At 39.1% G+C, this 15,209-nt stretch overlaps 1 protein-coding gene across 2 annotated transcripts in view; it reads left to right on the top strand.

The window, feature by feature from the left end:
* Nucleotides 1-15,209, top strand: part of prickle2b (prickle homolog 2b) — a 100,508-nt gene that overhangs the window by 75,673 nt on the left and 9,626 nt on the right. The window contains exons 1-2 of one of the 2 annotated variants that reach the window (XM_020930990.2): nucleotides 1,261-1,708; nucleotides 7,974-8,157. In XM_020930990.2, coding sequence (XP_020786649.1) covers nucleotides 7,984-8,157 — 174 coding nt within the window. In that variant the 5' untranslated portion in view covers nucleotides 1,261-1,708; nucleotides 7,974-7,983. Of the gene's footprint in view, nucleotides 1-1,260; nucleotides 1,709-7,973; nucleotides 8,158-15,209 lie in introns of those variants that run through there. The other variant, XM_055160937.1, reaches the window with a different exon arrangement.

Genomic DNA, 15,209 nt, shown 5'->3' with positions numbered 1-15,209 from the left:
ATGTGCTATAGAAATAAAGTGGATTGGAACTTTACAACATTGGCATTATCAACCAACTTTGTCAAATAAATAATAAATTTGTGGCCATTGTGTTGAAATCTCACAAGGAGGACAAAGTTTTGAAGCAACTGATTACTTGTAGGTGGCAAAAAGCTCACTTATAATTAGAAAACGTCAACACATTTTCACAAGGTTTTGCAGTTGGTTGCTTAGTTGATCAGTGTTTTTCTCAAGTCCATCACACAAAACTTAAAATAGTGAACTTTATATAAAACACATATTTGTTTGCTTTTTATTTGTCTGTTCTCTCCATAATTAGCTAATTAAGTTTTGTAGTGGAATGCTGTAACCACTTCCACCGCGTTACCCGTGCATGAGAACAGCGCAGGCATTAGACAGGAGTTTAGTCAGGATTAGGTGGGATTTCATTGGATGAGATCACTCCTCGTGGTTCTTTGTGAGATGGCTCCGTTTATGTTTTTTACCCTCACTTGGGCAGCCTAATTTGATGACTAGGCAGGATATGAACCACTCCAAAGCTGTTCTTATTAGCTTTGGACTAATAAAAATGATGCTGAATTGCCTATACATGTTGTGATTCAAGGATTTATATGTCAGTAAGGCTTTTGTACTTTCACCCGCAAATGGCTGTTTCTCATGTTAAACAGCGTCGTTTTGTTTACATGCGCTTAAGTCCGCCGTTTCCTTGTGTGGGGCAGAAGCTACACCCTTTTTCTACCCCCGCTATCTCTTTCCCTGCCCCGGGTCAGTTGATTCAGGGAAGTGGTCTTATTCACATGCAAATGCTGACGGGACACCAGTCATCCATGCCGCTAATTACGCCCGTGTTGGGACGCTGACATCGCTGTGAATATTTGGTAGAGCAAAGAGAATGAGTAGCAACGAGAGAGAGAGGAGGAGAAGAAGAGAGAGAGAGTAGAAAGTGAATAAGAGGTAGTGGGATAGAGATCTTCAAAGTAAAGGATAAAGTGCTCTTGGACCCTTGTGCAATCTAAGTCGTTTTACGCATAAAAGTCGGGTATGGCATCAGTATTTGGGTAACTCGCTAATGGAGTTTACGTAAGTAGGCGTAAGAACAGCAGTTTTACGGATGAGTTCACTGCCCTCTGTTGTATATGTGTACCAAAGAGCCTGTTCTTTTATTATGAAGGCGTAGAGCGGAAGTCGCAAGTTGTTGCCAGTTCGCTTGGATGTGGGTAACGTTTAAAGTACTATTGAGTGGCTCTCTGCAGCGAGCGCAGAGTCTCCAGACGTCTCTATTTTTACGCACCCAAGAGTTCACGGATTTACTTTACCTTTTCCTTCATTGCTCAAGGGAGCGTTGTTTCTGTGGGATTAAAAGTGCTATGGATCAGTTTTGAGTGTCTGGAACTGGGACTTTTGGCAAAACGGAGTTTTTTTTTTATCGCGCTTTTGGTTGGCCGCTCGCCTTCGCTTTCTCCGCGCTTGCAGAACTCCGGAGTATTTGCGGAGAGCTGAGGTTGTTTAAAACACATTTTTACGGAGGTCCTATATAATACAGGAATACTTTTTCAATCGTGTGGCAGCAGGCAGCGTTCGTGGCAAAGCCGTGCGCTTTAAAGTTGTCTTCCAAACACTGCAATGAAGAGGACTTTCATTAAAGCCTTCGACAGCATATCCTACGCAGTGGTCAGGACTATGGCTCCTCTCCGCAATTTATAAGAAGGTAAGACCTTGATAATTATCTGTGTGGTGTGTCTTGGCTGTAGGCTACTTTATTTTGTCTCCAGACTAAAAATGTATCATTCTTCTAAAATAACAATAAAGGCATCAACTCAATGTACTGAAATGGAAAAGTTGGAGCTTGGTTAGTAGTTACTGTGTCGGTACCACTCTTGCCACTTCTGACCTCACAGGCGCTTAAATAGGCCGTCTGGGGCCATATTTAACCCGTGTGTTTGGATCTAGCACTACGGAGTGGTTTATGGTTGTAGATGTCCCAGTGTGGACGTGGTCTGCTGCGTCAACCCCCACCCACCCCCCGGAGCGAGGTGCTCTTCTGCGCCCTCCCAAGCACAAAGCTGCGCTATGGAATAATAGCTCCCCAATACATGTCACCACGCTTAAACTGGCTCTTTTTAGGTATTTAGGCTGATTATTTGTATGTGTATGTTTCACATAACCTAATCTTTTCTTGAGACAAATGAGCTGAGGCCATTGGCTCTGTTACGTCATTAGTGAAGACAACTAACCTTTCTGAAAGTCGATGCATGGGGGTAATGATTGTTTTCAGCTCGGACTTGCACTTCTTATAAACTAGTTGACCCGTTAACTTAGCGGCTTTTGAGCTGCATGTCCGTGCATTTGCACATGAATGCGCAATGATGAGACTTCTTCAGCTGCTTGTTCTGGTGTTACTGTTGAGCAGTCATCTTCTAATATTTTAACACCCCCAGGACGTTTAAAAACTACCATCTTGTGTTTGTTGTTGCCACTCGCAGTTGAATGAAATGAATGCAATGAAAATACAGCCACTAAGGCATCCAATTGTGACCAAACGGGCCCGCGCACCAGCACTTTATGGAACAAGTCAAACTCTGTATGAATAAGTAATGTGATCCCGACTTGAGTGTAGGATGGCTGCAGTTGGAAAGCGCCCCAGTTTTATGTAGCAAAAATATCTGTATGTATTTTTATGTATGGTCTGCACTTCTCTACCACTGCACACGTTGTATTCGGAAACCGGTGAAATAAAGTGCAGTTTACGAAGAGTATTTACTTCTTTCATTTGTTAGTTCATTAGTTGGCTGGACTGTTATTTGATCTGACAGATGTGTCCTCTTTGCGTTTCCCCAGAACTTATTGCATCTGGTTGCTAATTGCTTGCTCATGGAATACTTCGGTGGGGCCTGAGTCTTGTAAAAAGTACACCTCCAAGATATATAAATAAGCAGGAAAGGAATGAACACTAGCCTTGGTATGTTTTGAGGGAACATAGTGTATTGTTATGTGCTATTATATTGGTTGTGTTACATGCTGTTTTCTCATTCAAATGTCTGCTCCCCTGTGTTAGTTACTTTGCTTAGAAATAAGTATGGGTAATAAAGAAGCTAAATGTTGTGTTCATTTGATACTTTAATGGTCCACTATGTAACTTTTCTGTTGAAGGATTTGCCACCTGTTTCTCTCCATTGAGCTGTTATTGCTTAGCTTGGAAGGTTTGACACGACACTGTTAAACTTTATTTCATTACACAGGTTTTTATTGCAAAAATGCCTTGAATAACACACATTCTTACAGTGAGCAGGCTTGCATCTCCACTAATCTGACCTGTAACTTGGCCTGGTCGTGCACCTGCTTGTTTCCATGGAGATAGATAATATTCCAGGCAAAGTAATAACTTATTTATCCACAGAGACAAGAAGCTGGCACAGACCCATCATTAGAAAAGTTACTGTTTTGTTTGCATAATCCTTAATTATTAGTTTGTCTACATCTCCAAAAAGCTCAAAATGCTCTGTTCCATCTTGTGATGTCATGAAGCGGTACTTTTCAGATCAACAGCTACCATTTACTTCACCTTTACTTCAGTAGAGATTGGCAACTCCATGATTGAAATCATCCAAATGATTCTAGTGAATGTGTATGGAGTAAAAAAACATATTGGAGCACTCCTGTATTACCACCTGACATTGAGTGTTTTCTGTTTTTGGCAGAGTTTGTGTGTTAAACATGTGTGAATGAAACTAAACTCCAGGTATGTTTTGAGGAAGACACAAGATTATAACATAAATCAGAAAACAGCATAATGTCGGCGCTTTAAATACTTTTGCACTCAGGTTAAAATCTCTGCATGGTTAGATTTTAATACACTTTTTGTTGACCTATAACAACTTAAAGCAAACTAGTTAGTGATTAAAGATGCTGTTTCCATGGATACAGCGCTCGCACACAGGAATAGCCAATGATAATTAACCTGATACAGTGAATGATTGCCCACTGACATCGTGGAGATAAGGACGTAACTACCCCCCAGGCTTCAAACTACCCCACCACTGGGACTGACCAATGAGGAGGCAGTTTTTACAATCCCCCCAGGGACTGAAGAGAGAATCGGAGGTGAAAGTGGCACCTTTTATGTCATTTATTAGGTGTCGTTGGTGGAGTTAACTTGGGTTACTGGAGTTCCTAAATCTCTCCTAATTGAAATGACATTGATTAGAAGATTAAGGCTAAGCAAAAGGGGAAGCACTGTAGTCTGTGGTGGTTTGAAGAAGTGCGTGGAGTAGGCCTACATGTTTTAAATCATGCTAGTTTTATATTTTTTAGTTTTTATACTTTTATTTGATACATTTATGTGTCTTCTTAATAAATTGTAGAGCTGGGAATCACTGTGTCCCTTCTTATACGATACATGATACATGGCTCACAATATGATATTATCACGATACTGTATCACAATATCACAGTTTTAGCACACCCCTAATAAACAATATTACTCATACTTACTAGTAGTACTTTTGGCTACTCTGCTCTGCTCTCACACCTTAGGAAGTTAATTTGTGCTGAGTACATATCTGAGGAAACAGAGGGAAAAAAATAATAAAAATCACGAGCAGCTCTGCTTGCGTCTGAAATGTAGTGTGAAAGTTTTTCATCAGAAGGAAAGACATTTTATCCAAATCTACATAACTATCTCCAGGCCCACAAATAACTTGTAAAGGTCCTTTATTACACAGCTTTAAGCCATGTTAGAATGTTTTTAAACCCTCAAAAACTTACCTGGAGTTGTGTTTTGTTTCATTCACACGTGTTTGAGTAATCCTGCGGTATTCGTCTGTCTTCATCTCTGAAACTCAAATTCTCTGTTCCACCCTGTGATGTCATGAAGCTGTAGTTTTCAAGTTTACAGCTCCTTTTAACTTTAGTTCAGTAGAGATTGGCAATTCTAGGGCTGAAATTATCCAAATTATTCTAGTGAAAGCATATGGAGTTTAAAAACACAGTGGAGTGTTTTCCATTTGGGAAAAGAACTCACTCCAAATATGCAAGATTTGTGTGTTAACCATGTGTGAATGAAACAAAACACAACTCCAGGTGTGTTTAAGATAAGGAAACAACATTATAACATTATAGATCAGAAAATAGCGTAATATTGCCCCTTTGAATCATCCATGTTGTTAAAAATTGCCCTTGAAGCTGTTACATTGCCTCTTATTTACCTCTTTTGCCTATGTCCTTCCTCAGCAACATCACTACCCCATTTGTCACATCCATTCAGCTCACTGTCAATAATATCTGACCTCTCCCCCATGTAATATTTATGTGGTGAGGGTGAGAGAAGGACTGTGAAGTGGCCTGCTCTACCATAGACTGCAGTGTTGGGCATGTGGAGATGGATGCTGACAGTTCATGAATATTCAGTTGGTGATTCGGGGTTGTATAGTTTCAGTTGGTTGAGCATTCAGCCACAAGCCAAGTGTGTAACTTTTCTGGATAAAGTGAGGGGTTTATGCTAATTTGAACATTTTCAGATTTTTTTTACTGTTCCTTGGCTTTTGTTAAATATATATCTTTCAAGAGCGTATTCAATGTTATTTTCTGATTTGTTATAATGTTTCCTCATCACAAACATACCTGGAGTTTTTTTTTTTTTTTTTTTTCCACACATGTTTAACACACAAATCCTGCATATTTAGACTGAGTATTTCTCTCAAAAACAAACTATCCACCATGTTACGTCATGTGGTAATACAGGAAGTGCTCCACTGTGTTTTTAAACTCCATGCACCTTCACTAAAATCTTTTGGATAATTTCACCTCTGGAAATTCCATTCGCTACTGGAAAAAATGTTCAGAAATTATATTTACTCTTAACTATAAGTGCAATAAGAAAGACACAGCGCTGCACATTATAGCAATCAGCTTGATATCACAATTTAATTTGGCAATTATCAAATCACAAAGGCCGCAATTATTAAGGTATTACAAGAGTTATCTACAAACAATACCTTTTTATTTAAGATCTTTTTACAAACATGTTCTGAAATGCATTAGATTCTGTTGTTTTAGCAGATCATGTTTCAGTATTCTGCCAAAAGTTAATGCCCCTTGGACATGTTTAAAAAGTGCACTGTGAACTGAATCCCACTTAGAGTTCTTTCCAAAAAGAAGTTGCAGTTGTCTCCTTTTTGCAGTGCTCACAGATGTAAAACTGTCCTGGAGGATGTTCTGTAACATTGCATACTTGAATCAAACTCAAGGTGGGCTAAGGCCAACTCTCCATATGGAGCTGTTGTCAGTGACAGATCCCAGGACACACACTCTCTCCCTCTCTCTCTCTCTCTCTCTCTTGTCCTATCTCTGTCTATCTGTTTCTCTGTCTCTCTCTCTCTTTTCTCTCTCTCTCTCTCTCTCTCTCTCTCTCTCTCCATCCTATCTCTGTCTCTGTTTCTCTCTCTATCTCTATCTCTCTCTCTCCCTCTCTTCTGACTCTCTCTTGTCCTCTCTGTCTCTCTCTCTCCTCTCTCTCCCTCTCTCTCTCTTGTCCTGTCTCTCTCTAGCTGTTTCTCTGTCTCTCTGTCTCTCTCTTTCTCTCCATCCTATCTCTATCTCTGTTTCTCTGTCTCTCTCTCCTCTCTCTCTCTCTCTTTCTTGTCTTCTCTGTCTCCCTCTCTCTCTCCTGACTCTCTCTTGCCCCCTCTCTCTCTATCTCTCTCTCTCTCTATCTCTCCATCCTATCTCTGTCTTTATCTGTTTCTCTGTCTCTTCTGACTCTCTCTTGTCCTCTCTATCTTTCCCTCTCCCTCTCTCCATCTCCCTCCTTCTCTCCCTCCCTCTCTCTCTCTCTTTCTTCCTCCCTTCCTCTCTTTCTCCATCCTATAGTGTCCAAAGTTGAGCTCCTGTGAGTGTGTTAGACAGGCCGGCGTCCGTCTACAACCTAATGAGATTTGTGTGTGCTCCGTCTGCCCTGAGGTCCACAGGGGCTAGAGCCAGCGACCTCCTGACCACCCAGACACTCTTATTCACACAGTCACCCCCATTCTCTTCAACAGTGTAGAAAAGTGCTTATGAGGACCATTATCTGCCTCTTATGGCCTTGTGTTTGCTTCATTGTATCAACCACAGTGAGCAGTGTTTTCTATGATCTCGATAGTGGCTTGAGAGTATAATGTAGGCCTAATAATATGTGTGTTTGTTTGGGATTAGTTGCTTCCTCTTTCTCTGAGTAATGCACTGGAAATAATGATCATCTAAAATAAGATAATACACCAGTAAGAGGTTGAATTAAGTAGTATTTATCTTGATTTGAGTAAGCTATATTTTGACTGTCTTGGATTAAGGTTTGCCAATAGAGCATAACATGTCTTGTTCTTAAAATAAGAAAAAGATAAAGATTTTTTTCACTTGGAATGAGTAATCTAAATATTACTTTATTCTTGTTTTACTGGCAAATCAAATTTTCAGGAAGTTTCAACTCCACATTACGATAAAAGGTTTGTTTTATGAAATTCCTGCAGATGATGTGTCACCTTCAGAATGTTATGGAGTTCCTCTAAAGCTCCACCACAAACATTGTAGCCAAGAATTTTATTTTATTTTATTTTTTTATGTTGGTTGTTTTTATTGCACTGAAAAACTTGTCAGCAGGCTTGCATCCTCACAAACCTGACTCATATTTGGTCTGCTGGAGGCTTCCATCTTGTGTTTATGGAAATGTTGTTCTTTTCCCTATAATCTTCTACAGTATGGCATAAAATGGATCTGTCTCCGTGGAGAATGTTCAAAAGTATGGTTTAACTTTCCAACTTTTAACTTTTCCATGGAATCCAGAAAGTCTTATAGTGTAGCTTTAAGATCATGTTTGTGAAAGAGATAAACTATCAAAGAAAATTTGGCATCTCTGAGCTCATGGTTTCTATCGATTGAACTTCATTTACTTCCCAAATGCTTTGATGCCTCTGACTTTCCTTTCTTTATTGTGTCTTCAGGAAGATCTGCATGCACTGTAAGTGTCGCTGTGAGGACCATGCAGTGACCACCATGCCCGTGGAGATGGAGAAGACGGTCACAAAGCTCATGTATGACTTCCAGAGGAACTCCACCTCAGACGATGACTCGGGGTGTGCCCTGGAGGAGTACGCCTGGGTCCCACCAGGACTCAAACCCGAGCAGGTACGGGCTTGTTCCTCTACTCTATTGCACACACCATTCACCTTCAGAAAAGTACAAAGCTTCTGTTATTGCTGTCAGTCTGAGGTAGTAGTCATTCCGCCTTTCTCCAAGCATAACTGTGCTATATCAGAATCAGGAAAAGTTTTATTGTCAGTGAATGAAATTTGCAACTAGGAATTTGCTTTGGCTTTATGGTGCAACATAAAACAATGAATAATAATACTTGTGTTCACCTGCCCAGGGACTGCACATGGAAAGCAGCAGCAGCTAAATCTGGTACACATCATCTTTTCTTTTGTAAGATTAATGAATTTGTACATGGCCTCTGACAAATAAAGAATAAAGAAAGAAGATAAACTATGATAAAATATAGTAGCTGTCACAAAATTTAAATTCTCACATTTTGATTTTTTTATACCACGGAAAAATTGTCATACTTGATACAGATAGCACAGACTTTTTAATATTCAGGTTTTTTTCTCCTATACCATGAACTCTATCACCATGTTATTAATACAAATGCTTACAATATATGACAAGTTTCAACTTTTTTTTTTTAACTTTTTTTTTCAACATTAATTTTACCATGTGGCCTCATATTCCTACTTCAGGACTGTTTATAGTGTTGACACTTGCTCAGCTGATTATCTTAGTTAGGTGCTAGTTTATAGAAAACATTTATTTATTATTTTTTTAAGATAGTTTAGTAACAATAACATATGCAGATAATTATTTCAGAGATCATTATTTAATCATTATTTTACATTTTTCCACAGTAAACCTCTTGACTTTCTGTGCAAAGCTGAGAGGCATTTCACCATAGCAAGCAGCACATTTTTATTTATTTGTTTTGTTTTAGAGTTTTGTAAAAAATAGCAGGCAAATACAGAATAGCAGACAGAGAGGGGGTAGGTAAAATCATAACTTCTCTTTGCATTCAGGCCTCAAATGCAGGACAATTCAGGATTACTCAAATATACATGACTTGAGTAAGTTATTGACAAGGGAACATTGATATACGATTGATTTAAAGCTCATAAAGGTAGATCTTACATAATAGCTCACCTTGAAGGTGCACTGTGTAATCTTTCTGGTGGAGGGCTCACTATCTGCTTGTCTCCATGGTGATGCTAATGTTACATATATATCTTACATTTATTCAGTTATAGGAGTTTCTCAAAACTACTACAAAAACATGCATTCTTACTGTGAGCAAGCCCTCTTTTCTACAGATCTGGCCTGGTAACTTGGCCTAGTGATGTGTCTGCTTGTCTCCATGGAGATAGTTAAATTAAATGCCATATTGTTGAATATTCCAGAAAAAACAACAACACAATAACATCTACATGGAGTCAAACAGATGACCTTCTACAACAAAAGTTAAGCAGTGCACCTTCAAAGTATCAATTAGTATCTTTTCAACACAGCAAGTGCTTAACAATTTCCCATAATTCCTCTCTGCTCTAAGTTAAAACTTTAATCTAGCTTTATCCATTCTTGTGTGTTTGTAAAGTAGCTGCAAGAATATAGTTTCCTGCACAGCTTAGCCTCTTACAAATGTATCCGATGACAATGGCCCTACTTGAGTTCACGTTACAATCACAGTGATCTCCATTGTTATTGCTGTAGTTTTTGTTACGTGCACACTGCTTTGTGACTGTGGCCATGTTAACTGTAGCTATGCAATGTATCATGACTCAAGGTCTAAATATTTCATTGTACTGATTCACAAAGGTAACAAATAACTAGTCTATTTTGTGTACACAGGATTTATGTTGTCTTGTTAAGTCTCTATTTTACAGCCTGATAGATACTTGCAGGATTGGCCTTGGTCCTTTTTATGACTCCAGCTAGACTCCCACAGGCAATGCGTGAAGTAGATATTGCTCTAAAAATACTGCTGTCAACTGAAATTGTTTTATTTTCATTTTGTATTTATTTTTTAATTACAATTTTCTGCATGATTATGATTTTCCGACATCACCTCAATTATTATGATATTAAAATCAAGTAAAATATTATCCTGCTAAAAGAAACTGTATTTTTAATGTCGGTTGAAATGCCTTGCGGGATAACCAAAATATATTCACAATGTCAATCACATAGACACTTGTAAACATCGGTATATGCGTTGAAATGTCAGCCTGGTCAATACCACTTTGGCAGACTGACTGAGCTGTCTCTTGTGCGTCTGGGTCACACACATGACCCCAAAGACAATTAGCCTGTCTCTGCTGGAGAGAAGACCTTTGAAACACTGGGTCATCCTGATAAATGGTGCACTGAAAAACCATCAGAGATAACCTTGGCTATATTGGGGCTTGATACACCATATCTTATAAACTGGGGACTTTCAGAAGGACAATTTAGGGTTCATCAGGTTCGTAACTCCAGCAATACCGTACGTGCTAGGGCTGGGAACCACAGGAACCATAATCTGTGATATTTTGCAGTTTTTTAAGAACCAAATACATTTTAACAACAGTATTTCTTTGTTAAACCACTACCTGTGCAAAGTTAATATGAAATACATCTATTTTATTCATCAAAACAGTGAATATTTCATTGCACATTGCATAAACAAGTTTCCTTCTAATAAATAGGGAATAGAATTGTCAAGCGGTCTCACACACACACACAAAAAAAACTTAAAGACCCCCAAAAAATTCTCCTGCCGATATGTTGATACAGTAACCCTAAGTAATCTTTCTGTATCACCAAATTTATTATCACGATACATCGATATTTTTATATTTTTGCACACCCCTTGTGCGTGAGTTCTTTTATTGACCAAGAGGTACGGTTGATGTGGGCCTTTTTCTTCACCCTGCTCCTTCCTCACGACACCCAGCCAACAAGAACAGTATTAGACAGAGAATCCAAACATGCAGCTAATCTTTGGGATCTGAACACTGGGTTAGGTTTCTACAAAGGAAGTCCCTGCTACCTGTGTGCTTCCTAGTGAGTGCACTGCCCAGTGTGCAGTCACCCGCTTGTGCACCTCGTGTTTGTATAACTGTGATAACGCAAGAGCAGCATTCGGAGTCAGAAGCCGGTAAAATATACAGAGTGATACAAAAGAGTGCAGAGAGGCAGAACAGTTCTTGCAGTTGTCTTTTGGTAAAGTTTATACAAACAAAGCTCTCCTTTCACGCTACCATTCCAGTGCCATATGACGTGATCTCTAATCCCCAGAGTAGAAAATCAACAGGAATAAATCTGGATCAAAATTACAATTAACTTTGCTCAGTAAATCTGCCCAAATAAGGGACTTGTACTGTATAAACGTAGACACTGTGGTGTTTTTGCCAGAACTTAGACTTACTTAGACAAACTTTATTGATTCACAGGGGATTTTTAACTCACACATCACAATCCATTATCACTCTAACCTACTTTTAGCTTCACCCTAAAGCAGTAAGTGATACGCCAATGATTTTGATTTGATCACAATTCAAGTAAACTTTGCATGTTTTCATTGCCTTTCAGTAGTAAAGTAAACTAAATAAAGTCATCTGTTTCTTCTAAAAATTCAGATGTCACTGTGATTAGATGTTTGAGGCTTACAGGACTACTCTAATCAAGTGTAGGCTTGAAAATATGTCTATAGGCCTGTCATAGTAACAATTTTTTAAGTGCGATATATTGCTACAGAGATATACTGTGTTAAAAGATAATACTGAAACCACTTTATGCCACTGATACATGGACAATAATGCAAGATAATCCCAGTAAAACATTTTAAAATAGACAGTATCATTAAAAGGCCTGAGCAGCAACACATAAGTAGCAGAATGATGCAATAACTAACCATAGAAGTGACTTTTTCCACCCTCTACAGTTCAAATGTTACAGAAATTATTGCTAAGAAAATGTTCACACAATAAATATTGAGCCCCAAAGTATATTGCATTATTCCAGCTTTCATAAATTGAACGATAAGTCAGTATATAGTGATATAGTGGTTATTAGTGTTTGATCTATCCATGTCAAGTTTATTAGGATGTAGAAAATTGATCAGAAAAACTACAAATCGTCTCTCATTTCTTCACTAACACCACATACCCACCGTGTGTGCCTCGTCTAACCACCGTCAAGTGGCCTGTTGAGAGACTGTAAGTGCTGGTGTGTGGAGCTGTCTTTTCCTGCGGCCATTAGCTCCAATAGAAAGCAGCTGTGAGGAGTGTAGAGCTGCTATTTACTTTAGCCGCTAAAAACACTCCTTTGAGCACACTTTGGGATTCAGCACGGTCTGTAGTTTAGCCTGTTTTCAATTACAGTTATTATCACAAGCTGCCGCTCTGTGCTGCCTACAACCGGGCCGGCCACAGGACAGCGTGCCTTCCTCTTTCTCCACACTGGAATTTTGTTGTTCAAAGTGAGATGTATAATTGATCACAGTTTTGGGGTTTTTAATACATAATCGCAAGAAAAAATAGGTTGTCAGTTTTAAAGGTGCGCTATGTAACTTTTGGTTGGGGGTCCATCACCTGCATGTCTCCATGAAGATGTTGCTTTGTCTGTAATGTCCTGCTATGGGATTAAACATATCCATCTTGCATTTACTCAATAACAAGTTATTACTGACTTCAAAACTTGTATGCTAACTGTGAGTGGGCTCGCCTCTCCACAGATTCAGCTTGTATTTTGGCCCTGTGCTGTCACCTGCTGTCTTCATAGAGATAAATATGCATAATGACATATTGTGGAACATTCCAGGCAACATGTCTACAGTGAGGAAGGAATCAGCTGGAAAGTCCCCCTGGCTGGAAGGTCACCAAGCTGGAAAGTCCCCCTGAATTGTACCCTTTATGAAAGTTAGTTAATCTATATACAGATAAATAAAAATAAAACATGTGATTCTGTATGATTTTTGAACAAATTCTGTAGCTTTTTAAGTTTCTTGTGTTTACAAATTATGTTCATGGCAAGCAGGTAAGGAAATGATCAACAGTTAGATGCTGTTAGCCAGGCTGGCGCCACCTAGTGCCTCTGCTCAGTTAAATTTTTCTCCAGCAACAAGGTCAGGAATCGGAATACACTAGACAGTTCGCAAAAACCCTGGAAGTGCAAATTCAGGCACCAGCCAATCAGCGAAGAGTGATATATTCAGTGCTGTCAACGATTCCCGAGATTGAGGCCAGAATAAAGAGAATGTTTGGTGGATTTGATCACAACCAAATAGCAGCGATTGGTTAAATGATAAAAAGTTCCTGCCTACCGTCGAGTGAACAAAATCTAAGGCTGCGAGGTCAGATGGTTTGTACGAAGTGAAATGAAGTAAAACCGGCTGATGAATCAGGCAAAGATGCTATAGGACATGGAGAAGAAAAAAACAACAACAAAACGATTTCATAGTAAACTTCTGCAAGAAAATGAGGATTACATTAATACTGATACTGAAAAAATGTGTGCCGCTTCTGGAAGGTGAACATAAACAAGGCCCCACATTTGGTCTCGCTGCATTCACATTTCATTTTATTATGATATAGATTGTTGATTTTCTAACTGGATACGTCACATACTAAATCCTGGTGAAAACGACCCCCTCTCCCAGGCACAGCAGGTACCCGTGTGCCACCCAAGAGAAGGGGGACGTTCCTGCCAAGAGAACGGGATGCTCAGGACTGGAGCTGGGACTTTCACGCCAGGGGGACGCTTGAGCTGGTATTCGGTGAAGAGCTGGTGTCGGACCATGTACAAAAAGTTACACAGTGCACCTTTAAACAGCTCTACCTTACATTTATTCAATTACAGGTGGTTTTATGCCTCAGAAATACTTAGAAAATCAATCAATACTTATCAGACTGCAGGAACCAGCGCTGTATGAGCTGATTCACAGTTATCACAGGCTGTCTCTGATGGTGCACAAATCTTAAGTGTATTTTGTAATTTTTCTGGTGGAGGGTCTGTGTTCTGCTTGTCTCATGAAAATGTTTCTGCTGATTGCCTTGAAGTTCAGCAGTAAAATATAGACCTTTCATTTAGTCAATTACAGGTGTTTTACTGCCAACAATACCTCATTCGGTTTGTTTGTCTCCCTGGAGATTGTCAAGTTGTGAAACATTGTCTCCATGGAGAATGTCAAGTTGGATGCAATTTGTGAAACATTCCAGGCAAAACAACAACATTTCCATGGCTTCAAACCCCCTTAAATAGTTCTCATTAAAAGTTGGGTTTAATTTGGACACCATTTGTAGGTCTATTTTATTTTATACTTACATTGGGCCTTACTTGAAAGCAGTTTTAGTTCGCCTGTATGAACCATTGCTTTTATTTTGCTCTAACATTCATTCCGTAGCTCTTCCTTTGCCCTGATCTGAAATTCAATCTAAAAACGTGTACTCTTTCATTTGATAGTGACTCCAGGGTGTGTTGTGTGTTTCTTAAGGGAGTGTAGTTGGATTTAGCATTAGTTGTGTTTGGGTTATTTTAAAACTGTTCCAGACTGTTGTGCACCTGCTTGGGTTAATCTGTTTGCGTGACCCAGTATGTGCTGCCAAGGACACAGCTGAAGGCTTCACTGTACCATTCATTAGATAAGACTCTTCTCTTCAACGGCGATCACTCAATCGGACCCCCTGTTACCTAGGGGCTGTGAACTGAAAAATACCACTCTCCTCACATCAATTGTCCGCTGTAACACATATTTAAATTAGCTATAAAAATTTCATTACCTATTTCGTGGTATTGTATTTGGCAATTTCGTTACTAAAACTAGTATCAAAACTAAGTACTAATTTGAGCAGGTATTGATACTAAAAAAGTCAAATGCCCAGGACAGAAATTAACCTTTAGATAGCTTTAGAATGATTTTGGGTTGTATCAGTATAGAGCACATAGACTAGTATCTGCCCGTGGATCACTATGTAACCTACCGGGACGACACAATATGCAGGGATCACACAAATATAAGGCAATATAAAAATTAATATAAAAGACTCTGTTGTCTAAAGAAAGAGTTTTCTATTATCATGGTTTAGTCCTGTTTTACACATGGTTTAGATCTGTTTTAGTTCTGGTTTAGTGCTTTTTCAGTCCTGCTTCAGTCC

This window comes from Boleophthalmus pectinirostris, unplaced genomic scaffold (assembly GCF_026225935.1).
Source record: "Boleophthalmus pectinirostris isolate CB_2022bp ecotype Guang Dong unplaced genomic scaffold, ASM2622593v1 HiC_scaffold_3, whole genome shotgun sequence".
NCBI lineage: Eukaryota > Metazoa > Chordata > Actinopteri > Gobiiformes > Gobiidae > Boleophthalmus > Boleophthalmus pectinirostris.
The sequence above is the reverse complement of the archived record's forward strand: the minus strand, read 5'-3'. Positions and strand labels throughout refer to the sequence as shown.